Below are 15,409 nucleotides of genomic sequence, written 5' to 3'. Positions count from 1 at the left end.
TATGTTGCAGCATGGGTTATGAAAAATATATCACTGTTGCAGTGCCTGTGTATGAAAACTGCAGATTGATTGCTTGATTGATTTATTCATGCTAAAATTAATGCGTGTGTGTGTGTGTTTGTGGGGGTACTTCAGCACTTATGTACTGGTACACTACTGGCATAGCGCATCAAGTCCACACTGAAACACTGGACGCAATTATACTGAATAACTACAAAGGCTTCAAGCTAAGCTTTATAATAGATCTCTCATACACAAAACAATTACACAGTAGTCCATCACAACCATGAATTAACCTGAAATCCAGTGGTGTGTTTTTTTATTAAAAACAACATTCACAACAGAATCACATCTATATAAATTACTACAGCAAACAATACAGCTTAAATATAGCTTTGTAATTTTTTTTTTTCCATTTAAACTTTTAAAAAATAAAAATAATCCTAATTCTGATGCATTAAAATACAATGAAAGCATCATTCCGGACCTTCATTACAACTCCCTTCGGCATTCTGTCCCCTGCTGGTCAGTAAACCTTGCAGATCAAAGTCCAAAGAAATCCAGTGCAATCTGGGCCAGGAATAAGATACTACTTTTTCCAGATGTTCTCTCCTTAATTTGAAGCTAATTCAAAACAAACAGATCAGTGCCTTTTCAGATTTTTCTCCTAAAAGTTAAGACTAAACATCACACAACGTAGTAGCCACTATGACTGTTGCATTCTGGTATGGTGAAATGTTTATGTTTCTATACATCACAGCTTTTTTTCTGCTCGCCCCCCCCCCCCCTTTTTTCACACACTCAGAGGAGCAGACAACTAAAGAGTCTTTCACAAACCTAAAACAGAACTGCTGAATACGAGATGCACATCATCGCCCTGTTATGCAAGGTCACCAGCCCTGTACACTTCCAACATACAGAATATGCCATTAGCATACCCTGTCACTTTACACACAGGCCTATTTGATATATAGAAATATCTGAATATGATGCCTAAACAAAACAGGTTGCTTAAAGAAACAGAACAATTACAACATTCGTTTACAGAGTGGGGTGAAATGGCACGGTCCAGGCCACGGAAATGAGCTGCGTAGTGCGACAGCCCGTCCGGATACATTCCTATTTGTGGAGCGCTGCCCAGCGATCAGGACGTACGGCCACTGGAAAAGGCTTCAGACAGGCCTTGGGCCGTGGTGCTGTTCTGGGGCCAGTTACCGAAGGCTCATCTGAGACATGAGACTGCAGCTTTCAGCCACGGAGGTGACCTTTACATACCGATGAAGAGACGATGGCACCATGACCCAGCCTACGTTCCGCTAAGCTGTGTCCTCCCAGGACTGCCGCGTTGGAAGAGAACATTGGGTAGGTGGACGCAAGCTATGCTGCGGGCGTCAGAGGGGGAAGAGCGCCACCTGGCCGAAGCCGCTGCCCACACCTGCGCCGAGCACTTAACGGCAGAAGCGAAGCCCGCGTGGGCCGCAGGTCATGGCGCAAGCCCAGACCTCTGACCTTTGTCTTCCACAGAGCAGGTTCTGTCAGTGACAGAGCAGGAGTTGGAACGTGCTGTGCTGTATGGACTTAACCATTGATCAGATTGTGTGAGAATCCATGAACGCAACGCCTGGCAGCTGGAACAGTGTGGAGGTGAAGTGTGCATGTGTGTGCGCGCAGCATGCGTGAGGCCACAGTAATGAAACTCACAGTCGCTCACAGTGCCGGGGGTGGGGGGTGGGTGTATACGCATCTTACTACAGCAGAGGTGCCTCCTAACGGGCAGTACAAGCTAAGGACACACACAAACACACCTACAACTTCAACTGCCTTTTAGATGCCAGCAAGAGTATAACAATGATCACACGCTGGGATTCTCCCAGTTGCCATTTGGGTGGCTGAGCACTGAGCGACAGGTGTTGACCTCGTCAGGTCTCCAGCGCAAGTAAAACGGTAAAAACGAACCAGATGGAAAAACTAGGAGAATTCAAAGAGAAGGGAGGCCCATCGTAACAGTAGAAGAGAGGGCCCTGCTGGTCCTGCGTCCCCCCGCCGTGCCCAGGCTCAGCTCTTGGCCCTGGGTTGTCCGCCCCCGTCCTCGGGGTCCCGCCGTCTCCCTGGGCCCCCTCCAGACAGCCTCTCCTCTTCTTCAGTGGCAGGCAGCAACAGGCCAGTGTTTGCAGGGGGCCCCCGCATGGTCCCACATCTCCTCATGTTCTCTACCAGCCTCTCCCTCTCTCCCCCTCCCTCCCACAGGCTCATCCGCACATGCACGGAACTGCCCTGCTCCCCGGGTCTTCAGCCAAGAAGATCTGATGAGCGCTTACGCAGGGACGCTCCAGGAGCCAGCAGAGAGTGGGGAGGCACACGCATCAGGACTTCAGGACGCGCGGCTAACGCCCTCGCACGGAGCAGGAGGGCAGAGAGGCCTTGCCTGTGAAGCACAGACAGCAGGTTCGGCTCCACCCACGTTGACGTAATGCATAGATGGGAATCGCGGTGAAGCAGACATGCGAGCGTCGTGGGCACACGAGTACTGCCAGGCTGAGCAAGGAAAAGACACGGGTGCGTGGGACCGGCAACGCTGTGTCATTTCAAAAAAGTTTAGCAGCTCCTGAAGCACAAGAGCTCTGTGCCTTATCCAAGTCCACTGTATACTCTGCTGTATCCAATCGGTGCGCTAACTGAGGCTGGGAAAACTAAAAGCATTTTACATTATTCATAAGTTCTACTGCAAAAAAACAAACAAACAAAAAACCTCCACAACAACAACAAAAAAACCCCAATAATAAATACAAAAGCAAAACAACAACACAGAAGACAAGAGCTGGGAAAACAGCAGCTCTCCCTGCAGTGGGAAAAGCACACAAGGGGCGACGTAACCGGCAACAAGTTGAGCAGCTCCCAAAGTGTTCTGTACGTACCAAGCCACCATGCTGCAGAGGCGGAGGAGATAAAGGGCTTTAGAACCACTGTGCAGAACCACTGCCCTGCGGTTGTTCATGAAATAAAGGACCACTTAGGAGCGCGTGTGTGTGTGTGTGTGTGTTTGGGTGGGGAGGTGGAGGTGTTGATGTTCACAGGAGAACAGTCCGAGTCGGTCGCTGAGTGGGAGCAGAGGCCGGCTGAGCGCGGCGCGAGACGGCGCTTGCGTGCGCAGGCGTGTGCCTCAGCACTCCAGGGGCAACAGGAAGCAGCGTCTGCAGTCCACGGCTTTGGGGCTGGGCGGGTGAGCCCTCTGCCTCCTCAGCTCGTCACGGCCCAGAGAGCCACTCAGCCGCGTATAGGCTGCCTTATACTTCTTATCAAAAGCAGCTAGGGAGCAAGGGGAACACACACACACAGAAACACCAGTAAGCATTACACACACACACACACGCACACACACGCGCACACACACACACGCGCACACGCGCACACACACACACAAACAAAAACGGCTAGAATTATGTACAGAAATGATTCCATGTGCAGCACTGGTACCTACCAACGTGGTCTTTGCCCATAGCAGCAAGAGTGAGAAAAAGAAATTCCCTGTACAAACTCCTATGACAAGAAAGAAAAGCCAAATGGTGCCCGTTATGTGTCTGAACAGGTGTGAAGGTCCTGGCTATAATGCTATTAATATTCAGTACCAAAACTGCGCAGTGCATTGTGAATCATTCCAGCAAGCTGAACCTTTAAATCATCACATTTACGTTCCACTCTCTGACTGACCTCAACGCACACATGAGCCAACTTCCTGCCTGCTTAGCAGACAACACCCTGCAGCAGCAAGCACTGTTCCTCACCTCTGCACCCGGGGGGTGCCAGCTTGCTTGGCGACAGTGTCCAAGAACAGCGTGACAGCCTTGTGTACCTCGTTCATGCCCACACAGCGCAGGACTTCCTCCAGGAAGCTCAGGGTGAAGGGGTGGTTGTGCCTACGCCAGCTGTAGTTACGCATTGGCACGCCACCTGGAGGGGGGTCACAGGAGCAGCTGGTCTAAGAAAGTGTCACGGTCATCTTCACATGAACCTCATTCTATTGAGCAGCTTAGCTGACACTTTAATGAATAATTGTGAATTGAGTTTTATGACACATTCTTGAAGGACATTTGACATATTAAATTCCACGTGGAGAACCCTGGTGGAGGTTCACGGTATAGTGAGTCTGCATGAGCAGGAATGCACTCACTGTGGATTCTCCAGAGCATGTAGAGAGGGGGCCACTGATCTGTATCAGGCATCAAAGTGTCCCACAGTAACCTCACTCTTACTGAAGTGCTCTCTGAACTCTGACACACACACACACACACACCACATCTATATGTTACAACATCACAATATATTTTGTAATGATACTTACATTGTCTTGTGGACTAAGATCTGTCTAACAGTCAGTGTGTGTAGGCGTGTGTCCTGTACCTGTGAGAACTGTGCCGCCAGCGGCGATGCGCGCACCAGTTGCAGCAGGTTACTGGGAAGGCCAAGGCGGGTGAAATACCACACCAGGTTCCAGAAGAGGATGGAGTGGCTGTCCACCAGCTGGACCTGAGAGAGAACACCCTCTCCCTCATTCTCCAGCAGACTCTCCAGCTCCTTACGCAGCACCAGAGGGCTCAGGTATGCCACAGTCACCTGAGGAGTGCCACCCAAAGATGAGCTCTGTACACACACACAATCACAGAGTCGATCAAAACAAAAACAAACAAGAAAAAAAAACAAAAAACTGTCTACAGCAGAGAAGCTGGTAAAGTCTTACTAAGGTATTGCTGCTGTTCTCGGAGTATGTGCTGGTCTCTGAACAGGAGTCGTGCTCAATCCCACCATTATACAAGTGCTGCGAGAAGCCATCTTGACCACCAGGGGGCCTCATTGCACTCTCCACCTCATCCTCCATGTTCCAGTTACTGCGTTCAAGGCTGCATACAGGAAAGGAGGATGTCCACACAGACACAGGGATCCAATGAGCTCAGAAGAGCTTGCTCTCAGCAGTAGCTTTAGAACAAATGCTCCAGACCCCATGCTTTTCATTCTCTGGCTCAGTTTTAGTCTGACCCTCAGCTGTATCAGCCTGTTCGAAGTTTTGTCTTCGGGTCTTAACCTGAATGCTGAATGTTGTGCCATGTTTTCCTATCACTGGGCCAACCAAGTTTTCAAATGATGCACCCGATACTGGTGCATTACGGTCATCAACAACCTCCCTGCTGCTTACAGGGTGCTGACCTAATTTTGATGGAAAAATGCACAAGCTGCTATAATAGAGATGACGAACTGAAACCGAACATTACAAAATAAAAAGTTTATTTGACCACAAAGGCGAAGACGACCAACAAACTAAGCAGTTTAAGTTTTATGAAGAATTTGAACATTCCATTCTATTGGGATATTACGTTTAGTGTCAGCCCCATGTTACTAGAGTAGCCAAACTCAAACCATATGAACATGTCACAACTAGAGACAGTAAGACTTTCAGCTTGGTCCTGACTAACTGGAGCACTGGTATGTAAGGAAATTATGTATGTATGTTTGTCTGACATGATAGTCTCTACCAATAAAGCAATCAATCCATTTGTCACTTTTCGTATTCTGAAGCGATGCCAGTTCTGCAGTGGTGACTGTGTGCGTGGGAAACGTCACCTGCTCACAGGCCCTAAGTCGCAGATCTCAGCGTTGAGCAGAGGCACAAAGCTGGCTGAGCAGAACGGGCAGGTGGAGTTGAGATTGGAGTCGTCTGACGTCCAGCCGGCCATGATCTCCTCATCGTACACCAGAGTGTTACAGCTCCGGCACAGCGTGCAACTGGACATCAACACCTGCAGAGTCGCATCATCAGAAACTCGAGCAGTCCCACTGGAGGATTCTAGCACTTTGACTTCTAGTGACATGAATGTTACAAGAGTTCATGACGCAACATGAAGAAAACAAGCCAGAAAAGATCTTGGCAGAGAAAAAAGGGAAGATCTGCATAAAAGACGTAGGCACTTCTTAAAAAATAGATTACCTCAAGCCCCACCCCTTCCTGTGCAGAATCCCATGACTTCCTGAGTGAAAAAGCAGAGCTTGGAGGATCTGCAAGATCGACGTCACTCCCTACCGACAAGGAGCTCTGGAGAAAGAAACAGAACGAGACCATGATTTAGCCTAACCTGGTTGGTTTTTAAAGATCCCGCAGGGCATGTCGTTTTGCCTAAAGCACACAGCCCCACGTGGATGCTGCCTGCTCCTCACCTCTGAGGTGGCGTTGTACAGGCGCTCTTTGGCCTTCAACAGGCTCTCGGCCACCTGCACTTTGCGCGACGACCTCTGTTCCGACGTTTTGCGCGAGGGGCCGTTAGCGCCGGGCCGGCGGTCATCCATGCTGGCAGCCCGCCGCGCGGAGGCCCGGTGACGCGTGGGCGTGAGCAGCTGCTGCAGTTTACCGGCGAGCCCACGGCTCGGAGATGAAACATTGTTGTAGTTCTCGTCCACCACCTTCCGGTTCAGAGTCTCCCGCAGTTCCACAGGCCTGGTGGTGATAAGGGGGTTGGAACGGAGCAGGAATTGCATACTCGCGCTCGGCAAATCACTTTTATTCTTCCCTTGGTTTTTCCAAAAAACAACCGCATGGACATATTAATGGACACACCAACATATTCTGAGTTTATATTCTGTTTGTGTTTTCAGATGCATTTTACTTTGAATGACTCCCTCACCACGGCTGCATTTAAATCTGTGCTGCACGTTGCATATCATTTTATTTTCTCTGATGTTTTGCATTTTTTTTCGTCATTTTTCTTTTATTATTTCCAGTGTGGAATTAATAACAATAGTTTTAAAAAGAGCTTCGAGAACGAACTATGAAATTTCTCATCACACCGAACACCAGTAAAGCTACTGTGACCTCCTGATCTGAGCGTACCTGCCGTCCCTTTCGGCATGCTGGCATCTGCAGTCGGTCTCTTGCTCGGAGAACTCCTTGTAAAAGTTGGACAGGCAGACCTCACTGCGCTGCACCAGGACACGGTCAGTAGGGGGCAGTAGAGAGGAGGCAGCGTCCCGAGGGTTGACAGGAGGCTTGCGAGAGGCAGTGCCATTCTTGCTTGCACTCTGGACAATGGCTTGCCTAGATAACTTGGACTCTGAACAAAACAGCAAGCAGACAAGTACACAAGAATAAACAGTACATCGCTTAGTGTTGAGTTCTATTGAATCCTTACAGACCACCTGTGACTGTGCTGGACACAGTAGATGCTCTCGATGCATCTGCACTACATATGTGTGAGTTCACCTAAGACCTGTCACACAGACAGGCTCCTCTCGCTGTCTGACACTTTTCTGATACTTTTCAGTAGACCGGTCAAGCTCTCTGTCTCTCCTCTGAGAGCATTTACTAAGTGCAGGCTGCAGTTCCTCTAATAAGGTTAAAAGACACAAAGTCTTTTTTATTTAATTATGAAGTGTTTCAGTATGTCGCTGAACAAGGAGGATCCATGGATCTTGCACTCTTGGATCCTTTCATCTGTCAGGCTTATGCTTGACAGAGAATCATAAGCTTTCCTTTATGGCATTTTGGACCATACAGATGTACATCCTTCACTAAAGCTACACTGGGACATTCTCAGTCTTGGACAGCTGCCTGACGCCTCACGGCACTCTCCTACACCTGCTGGGCTGAGGACACTGGAGCATTCTACCATGCTACAAAGATCAGCAGTCCTACTGAGAGCTAACCATAGTTTTCATCCTAGAAGAGTCCTGTTCCTCCACCAGTCAGAAGGAATGAAACAGAATTCCATTTACATAACTGTGGATTTAAGAATTCTGGGAGAGATCAGTAAGAGCATCTGCTGTGCTTGGAACCGTCTTTGGTAGTCACATTCATAATTAACGTTTGACTTTACAGAAAGCAATAAAGATGATAAGACAATAATTCTTTGGCTGTTGCTTACTGTCAACTTGCATACTGCTGAGACTGTTGCTTTTAATGAAGGGACCAGTCAGTGATTCGTGGCTTGAGCTTTCACTCAAACCGCTCCAGCTGGTTTGACGAACTAGAGTGGAGTGGGGGCGGAGATTGGAGTTGTAGTCACCTACAATTTAAACAGCTGTCAAACGCTCAGCAGCGACCACGGACGTGCATGCGACGCTCCGCGACGGCCGACGAGCTCGGGGCGCACAAACCTCGCCTGGAGCTGACGGAGCCGCTCTTCTGTCGGTGTTTGATGGGCTGTCTGAACTGCGCCACCGCCAAGAGGACGTTGCGAAGCTTAGCCCAGCGAAGACGGCCCCCCTGATTAGTGGACGGCCACTTGCTCTCCAGCACGGCCTGCGGGCGAGAGGAAGCGAAGAAGCATGGGGCGTGACGGCTCCGAACGGACAGGGGGTGGGGGTGGTGCGGAGATGACTCGCAAGTCTTTGTAAGAGTCTGAGCGGCGGGCCGTCAGAGGGACCCGTCCCTGTGGGGTGGACTGACCTTGTTGTAGTATCCATACGTGATGGTGTTGGGAGTGATCCCTGCTTTCTTCATCTCCAGCAGGACCCTGACCGCCAGTACAGGCTGCCCGTACTGCCCGCACAACTGCATCAGGATGCGGTAGCACACCTACGGTGCACGGAGTCAAATTACCCGACGGAAATCACTTCACAAATACACGCGCGCACAGATAGGCGACTGAATAACCGTTATGCAGCTAGGGCGTGACCGAACCCCGCAGAGTATGGGGACAAAGCTGGAGACGAATAATTAAACCATTCCAACTATAATTCCGACCGCCCGGCCATCTGCCAAGTTAGCGTGCCGTTTTGTTCGCATGGAATCCATCAATTTCTGAAACAAACACCGCGGCCCGCGAGGCCGACCTCTGCGGCGGTACGTGCCAGGCCGCTGTAGAAAACACATCTGCGGGAAGCAGAAAGTTCAAGGGGCTAGACCCTGCGCGTCTTCTCTCCGCTCTCCAGGAGACACGATAAAGGGTGCGCCATGCACATCCGGATAAGGAGACCAGACTCCCGGCCAGCGGCGACGACAAAGCCTTACCTCGTCTGGCAGCACCACCTTGCGCGTTTCCATGTGCTTCAGCACCTCGTAGGCCGCGTGCAGCGCGCGCACCTTGGCGCTCTCCGCCCGCACGAACGTGGGCAGGTAGATGAACCACAGGCCGTAGCAGTGGCCCAGAAGACACTTGGACCACATGTCCGGCACTGCCGAGTACTTCTGCGCCCGTTTCTGGGCCAGCTTGATCTCCTGCGGCGTGGCGGAAGACAAAAAAGCAGACGCTGTGATATATGGCTCCAAGTATGGAGGATGGCTTCAGGATCAGGCCCAGATAACAGGTCACTGTTTGAAGCAAAGTCTGGTGAGAGAAGGTCCTTTGGGGTGTGTGTGGGCTTCCCAGATATACAGGTAAATCCATATCGGTAATTAATGATATCAAAGATGAAACTACAATAAGAAAGCTGACTGATGGTGTCAGTTTTATTAGTTATGAGACAAGAATGTGGATTAAACATATTAAACAGGCACAGCAGTTATGCTGTCTAGTATCATCATACAAATACACAAATCTGATTACAATCCAGCACAGAGCATAAAGGAACATTCTGACTAGATGCAAGAATCATCGTCAGACTAGAAGCTCACTTCAGACATCACACACACACAAAAAGGTCAAATACGGAATACAGCATAAATGTAAAAATGGCTAACAAAAAAAAAAAAAAAAAAAAAAAAAGGCCCCAAGTCTACTTCCTCATTCAGGGCAAAGAGCTGAAAGTTTCATGTTTGAGTAAGAGCTTCAATGCATCACATCCGCAGATTTTATTCTGTACAATATATCTAACTAGACCTTGCACTCTTAAAAAACAAAGGATTTCTCTGATGTCTGGCTATTTAATGTTTCCTTGTAAGATTGTCCAAATTTGTACAAACTGCATATTTATGCTCTGCAAATCACTCTTTTATGGAAAAACCAAGAGAAGACCAAAACAACCACATGGACATATTAAGGCATACACCACATATTCTGAGTTTGAGTCTGTGCTGTATGTTGCATATGATTTTGTTTCCTGTGTGATTTCTCTTTTGTTTTGCATTTCTTATTATTAAGTTACATTTGCTTGCTTTGATGGTCACCTGTTGGCCAGAAATGTACCTAAATGTACCTTGAAGGCAATGACGTTTATGCATGGGTACCTTTATCTGTTCTGCAATTACACATTCTGAGTACAGTATGCAAGAGTGCCTTGGTAAGAAATGATCTATTAGCATCCAGCGCTTTACTGATTCTCTATGCCAGCATGCCAAGAAGTTTCTCTTTTACCATTTCACAGACCTGAAGGCATCGTGCTTCTAAAGAGGGTTGAGGCATGTGATATTCCAATTGGTCATATTTCATGAAAAGCATTACATAAAAGCCAAGTGTAGAAAAATATAATAACAATGAGGGAATAAATCATATATTCACATTGCTCAGGTCTGTCCTAATATCTACATATTTGCAGTAAAGGAAACATATGATTGGCTGTGGGTTCAGTGAGACGTACCTGTTTGGTGCGACGAGGGGCAGGACTACTGGGAGCACTTCCTTTGGCAGGAGTGCGGAGCTGGTCCTGGGGACGGTCAAACAACTCGGGCTGCAGTATAGGAAATGTCTCATAACTTCTCACACACGCGCACACACACACACACACACACACACACACACACACACACACACACACACACACACACACACACAATAACACAGGATGTATTAAGGAATTCTAAGTGTGTGTAAAGCCCAGCTGGAGACAGCAAGCTTGTGTGTGAGTGTGGAGCAGAGGTCACCTGTAGAGCGCAGGACACTCTGAGCCATCAGCTTCCTGAGGTTCCTCTGGGGGCATTATAAACACCGTGTGCTCCCCGCTGTGTGCCTCATCCAGATCTATCAACCTTACTTCCTCTGGCTTCTCCACATCCACCTACACAGGGGAAGGAGGGGGGAGAGAGAGAGAGAGAGAGAGAGAGAGAGAGAAAGAAGGGAGTAAAAACAAGTACAGGGAGACATACTGCTCCAATTATACAAGAATGCTTAAGTTGCAGAAAACAACCAGAAAACAACGAGATATTTGAAACGATCAAATCCAGGTAGCGCTCAGACCTTCTGAACACATTCGTCGAAGAACTCAAGGCAGGCATGTCTGTCGCTGACGAAGGAGCACTCCTCTATGAACTGCGTGAACATCTGAGTCTTGGTGAGCTGCGAGTAAAACCTCTGCTGCGTGCGCTCTCGAGACTTCAGGAAGCCTGAGGACAGAACATGGCGCAGGAGAGCACATCAGCTCGGGGGGCCTGTCCATGCAGGTTCCTCGTGCGAGGCATTTTACAGGACGCTGGCGGACCGCCGACTCACGGGGGAACGCGTTAGCCGAACGGAGGACGCGTCTGTATCTCGCGTCCGGGCAGCCCTGCGATTTTACCGACCTGAGCCAGCCCAGTTACCGGACCGGAGAGTTTAACTGGGCGCGGCAAGCACGCTAAACTTTGCTGTGCCCAGTCTGACGTTTACAGGTGGGCGCGCAGAAACACGGCTGCCGGCGGAGGAGCGCACCCTGCAGGTTGAAGAGGGAGCTGCAGTCAGTGGTTCGGTCAGAGGGCGCCTGCGTGATGGGCAGGAGGAAGGAGCGGTAGCCTCTCAGCAGGCAGCTCATGAAGCGCAGGAAGGCTTCTCGGATCTCCAGCTCCAGCTGCTTCTGACGGCCGTAGATCAGGTCGTAGTCCGTCAGCAAGAACTCCAGGGTTGCCTCCTCCTCACCAGGGGTGCAGACTGGAGAGAGACAGAGAGAGAGAGAGACAGAGAGAGAGAGAGAGAGAGAGAGAGAGAGAGAGAGAGAGAGAGAGAGGGAAAGGTTGAAGCCACTGGACAATTAAGAGTTATCCATCCCATAGTGTGGATTTGTAGGTGTCTTCACACTCACATTTCTCCAAAGTCTTGTGCAGGTTTGTAAGGGAGTTGAGCAGGATTTTCCCATATTTCCTGGGCAGAGACCTCCATGACAAGGGCTTCTTGTCTTCGGAGCTAATGGAATGTGTGCGTTAGCCGGGTTGTTTGCATGAGAAGCAGCGCGTGTGATTTAGTGTTGATGTGCCGCAGTCGGTTCCCGCGGCAGAACTCACTGGAAAATGGTATTGGTGTCGAGGTCCACGCACACCACGTCTGAGGGTGGGTCATACAGGTCAAAGTAGCTGGAATGAACGCCCACGATGAAGGGCATAGGGGCACACAGGACGTCAGCCAAGCGCAGCGGGCAGAGCGGGATATACGGGCAGTGCCAACGCAAAGGAAACGTCATCTGGGGGGATTGGGAGGTGGGGTTGCACAGGGAGAGGAGATGCTTTGGAAAGGGAAGAGAAGACAGCGAATCGATTCTGCAGGAATCACCGAACGAGCCAGAACAAAACTCCAAGGCCAACTGAGACATGCCAAAACAGTGCGGTGTAAAGTAACATTATCTCTCTCTCACACACACACACACACACACCTTACTACGTAGAAGAGCAACTGTTATAGCAGCCCAGTTTCGGTTCATACCAAACCATGTGGGGGAAGGGGAGAGAGAGAGAGAGAGAGCGAGAGAGAGAGAGAGAGACTGTGTGTGGTGTGAGATACGGAGGCTCCTGACCGACACCAGCGCCTCGCTGACCGAGGTGAGCACATCGGGCCGGAGGGAGTGCAGCAGCAGCTTGTGCTCGGTGAGGACGGCCAGCAGCAGGGCACACGCGCTCTCCGCTCCCAGGTTCTGCAGCAGCTTCACGAAGCTGGCACCGCTGTGGGCACAGAACATGCAGCGCTCACGCAACGCTCACAGCCGTGCTTGCGTGCATTACTGCAGCTCTACCACCTTGGGAGGTCACGTGAGCACATGGCTGCTTTTTTTCCCCCCCTCAAGAGAGTGCATTAAACTTTTAACGCCGATTTGACTGAGAAGGTTTAAAAGCGGAACTGATCAACAAATCAACAATGAAAAGGTCGACGTCAGCCCAGACCTCCAGCAAACCCACAGACGGCCTCGCTGTAGGCCTCAGGCGGGCGTGGCGGGCTTACCTCAGCGGTAACGGCGAGGACACCGGCTGGCACAGCAGGAGGTTGTCGTACGGCGACAGCTGCAGAGAGTCGGGAACAGTTCAAAACGCACAGCCGGCGAATCGAAACGGCTCACCCCGGCCATGCCGTGATTCCCTCCCCAATTACACAAGCCAACCGATTCACTTCGGCTCTAACAGACAGATCTGATTCCAATTAGAGCCAAATACGTTAAGATCACCCGTAACGATCACAGCGGGTATGGCAGCGTTGTACTGATTATACCCTGGAACTCCCTGTTACCCTGTAACTCCACTGTGTGGACCGTGGGCAGTAATCCCATCAGAGCCCTGTGGAGGCAGTGAGGGGATTAGTCACACACCTACAGCATCGCTCCGGGAACACGGGGCAGCGAAGAGAGACGCAAAGCATCCGAGGACGAGAGAGACGCACACTGCGGCTAATACAAATATACGGTGTCATGCATATCTTAAGTGCGCATGGGCAGGGCCGTGTGAGCGAGCAGCTCCCAGCACACAGACGCATGCATTACACCACGTGCGCCGGGTCCCCTAGCGAGATGTGCGGCGTGTCTCACCTGGACCAGTATGCGTGGGCGCTGGGGAGAGGGGAAAGGTACGTTGTGCATGAAGCTGGAGATATGCCTGCAGACAGAGAGAGAGAGAGGGAGAGAGAGAGAGAGAGAGACAGAGAGAGAGACAGAGAGAGAGAGAGAGACAGAGACAGAGAGAGAGACAGAGAGAGAGAGAGAGACAGAGAGAGAGAGAGAGAGAGAGAGAGAGACAGAGAGAGAGACAGAGAGAGAGAGAGAGAGAGAGAGAGAGAGAGAGAGAGAGAGAGAGAGAGAGACAGAGACAGAGACAGAGACAGAGAGAGAGAGAGAGAGGGGGAGAGACAGAGAGAGAGAGAGAGAGAGAGAGAGACAGAGAGAGAGAGAGAGAGAGAGAGAGAGAGAGAGAGAGAGAGAGAGAGAGAGAGAGGGAGCGAGTGGGTGAATGAGTGAGAAAGTGATGGCAGCCTAAGATTAAAGCTGAGTGCCGGCTGTACTGCAGGGGTCTGCACCATCACTACATTATGCTCACATGCCGCGTGCAGGGACCCGAGTGCAACTGTGCCGGACGCAGCGTCTAGTTTTCTTGCAGGCACGGCACCTGGTCGTCAAAGCTGGTCCACACTCACTTTTCGATGGGCAGCACGTGGGGCCCGGAGATGGAGTAGCGATAGACGAAGGTGAGGAACTTCTGGAAGACGGTGAAGAAGGGCCAGTGCGAGAGCACACACACGCTCTTCTTCACCTGCACGGTGCGGCCGGGGATTGGCTGGCGGTCCACCACGCTGAGCAAGCCCAGGCACGCCCGCTGCCTGTCGGACAGCGCTTCGCGCGGGTACAGCTCGTAGAACTGGATGGCGGCGCCATAGACCTGGGGGGGGGGGGGGGTCAGAGAGAGAGAGAGAGAGAGAGATGAAGTGGATCGCACCCAGGCTGTGGGGAGAAAGATGGGAATGGGGCAAAGCAGAGCATGCGGGGCTGGACGAGAGGAGAGCTTTTGGGGTAACAAAGGTACTGGAATAAAGACGGGGTGGGGGTGGGGCAGGTGGAAGAGAGCAATGGAGGAGAGGAGAGGAGAGGCTGGGGCGTCTCACCTTGTCTCCAGAGGCGCTGGTGAGCACAAAGGTGGAGAAGACAGGGAGTTGGTACTTGGTGTCGAGTGGCCAGCTCTCCACAGTTACACCCATGGGCAGGCAGAAGATCGGCACAGAGTCCGGCAGTGGGAACGACTCCAGGTCCTCTTCAGGGTATCGGCTGATCAGACCTGCAGGTCAGACAGACAGACAGACAGACAGACAGACAGACAGCGCTCAAGCAGATCACTCACTACCTAAAAGAGGTCCCCTGCCCTCAAAGACCTCAGAAACTTCCCCTGAAAGCACAGGTGGGAAAAACCAAACCCCGTGCTACTACGAATAGGAGTCGTCGTTCCTGATTCTGTCAATAATACAGGCTCACTTCCTCATCTGCGGCACCTGACCTGGAACACGTGCGCACTGCTGGGCTGCCACCATGACCGCAGCGGACACCCAGGACTCGAACCCAGGGCCGACAGGAGGCAGACGCGAGCTCTGCCCGCCGGAGCAGAGAGCCAGAGCAGCCGTTTATGGTTCTGTAGTGACACTCACCTGCCTCGTAGACCAGCGCGTTGGCCTTCGCCACAGCCCGCTTGTAGCAGAGATACAGCGCTGGGCCCCACTGCATAGCATACACACACAGACACACACACAGTCTTAGGGTGAAGTTTTGTTTTTTTTTAACAGGAAGGAACACACCACAGAAAAAGCAAAGGCAACAGCAATAGGTAGAAAGAGAAACAGAA

At 50.9% G+C, this 15,409-nt stretch overlaps 1 protein-coding gene across 5 annotated transcripts; it reads right to left on the bottom strand.

Moving 5' to 3' along the window:
* Window positions 1-291: 291 nt before the first annotated feature.
* On the bottom strand, window positions 292-15,306 carry LOC145656079 (DENN domain-containing protein 4B-like). 5 transcript variants are annotated; one of them, XM_081709495.1, is made up of 26 exons: window positions 15,216-15,306; window positions 14,682-14,851; window positions 14,217-14,458; window positions 13,615-13,681; window positions 13,038-13,096; window positions 12,616-12,760; window positions 12,110-12,285; window positions 11,911-12,011; window positions 11,544-11,759; window positions 11,094-11,239; window positions 10,781-10,914; window positions 10,498-10,612; window positions 8,993-9,199; window positions 8,429-8,557; window positions 8,137-8,281; window positions 7,905-8,045; window positions 6,875-7,094; window positions 6,205-6,481; window positions 5,978-6,082; window positions 5,614-5,789; window positions 4,736-4,895; window positions 4,399-4,638; window positions 4,169-4,268; window positions 3,783-3,948; window positions 3,479-3,537; window positions 292-3,306 (listed from the first exon to the last, which is right to left on the bottom strand). In XM_081709495.1, the coding sequence occupies exons 1-26, from the start codon at window positions 15,289-15,291 to the stop codon at window positions 3,161-3,163; spliced, it is 3,918 nt and encodes a 1,305-aa protein (XP_081565621.1). In that variant the 5' UTR covers window positions 15,292-15,306; the 3' UTR covers window positions 292-3,160. The 5 variants fall into 5 exon arrangements, with proteins under 5 accessions (XP_081565621.1, XP_081565622.1, XP_081565623.1 ...); XM_081709496.1 differs by having other exon boundaries at window positions 4,399-4,611; XM_081709497.1 differs by having other exon boundaries at window positions 7,905-8,006.
* Window positions 15,307-15,409: the final 103 nt, after the last annotated feature.

This window comes from Electrophorus electricus, unplaced genomic scaffold (assembly GCF_041902795.1).
Source record: "Electrophorus electricus isolate QZ-2024a unplaced genomic scaffold, ASM4190279v1 Scaffold449, whole genome shotgun sequence".
NCBI lineage: Eukaryota > Metazoa > Chordata > Actinopteri > Gymnotiformes > Gymnotidae > Electrophorus > Electrophorus electricus.
The sequence above is the reverse complement of the archived record's forward strand: the minus strand, read 5'-3'. Positions and strand labels throughout refer to the sequence as shown.

Excerpts from the sequence above, each read along its gene's own strand:
- LOC145656079 (XM_081709495.1), bottom strand. The coding sequence starts at position 15,291 with ATGCAGTGGGGCCCAGCGCTGTATCTCTGCTACAAGCGGGCTGTGGCG. Across the intron at positions 14,852-15,215 it reads CGCGCTGGTCTACGAGGCAG|GTCTGATCAGCCGATACCCT; the intron begins GTGAGTGTCACT and ends TCTGACCTGCAG. Across the intron at positions 4,639-4,735 it reads AGAACAGCAGCAATACCTTA|AGCTCATCTTTGGGTGGCAC; the intron begins GTAAGACTTTAC and ends GTGTGTGTACAG.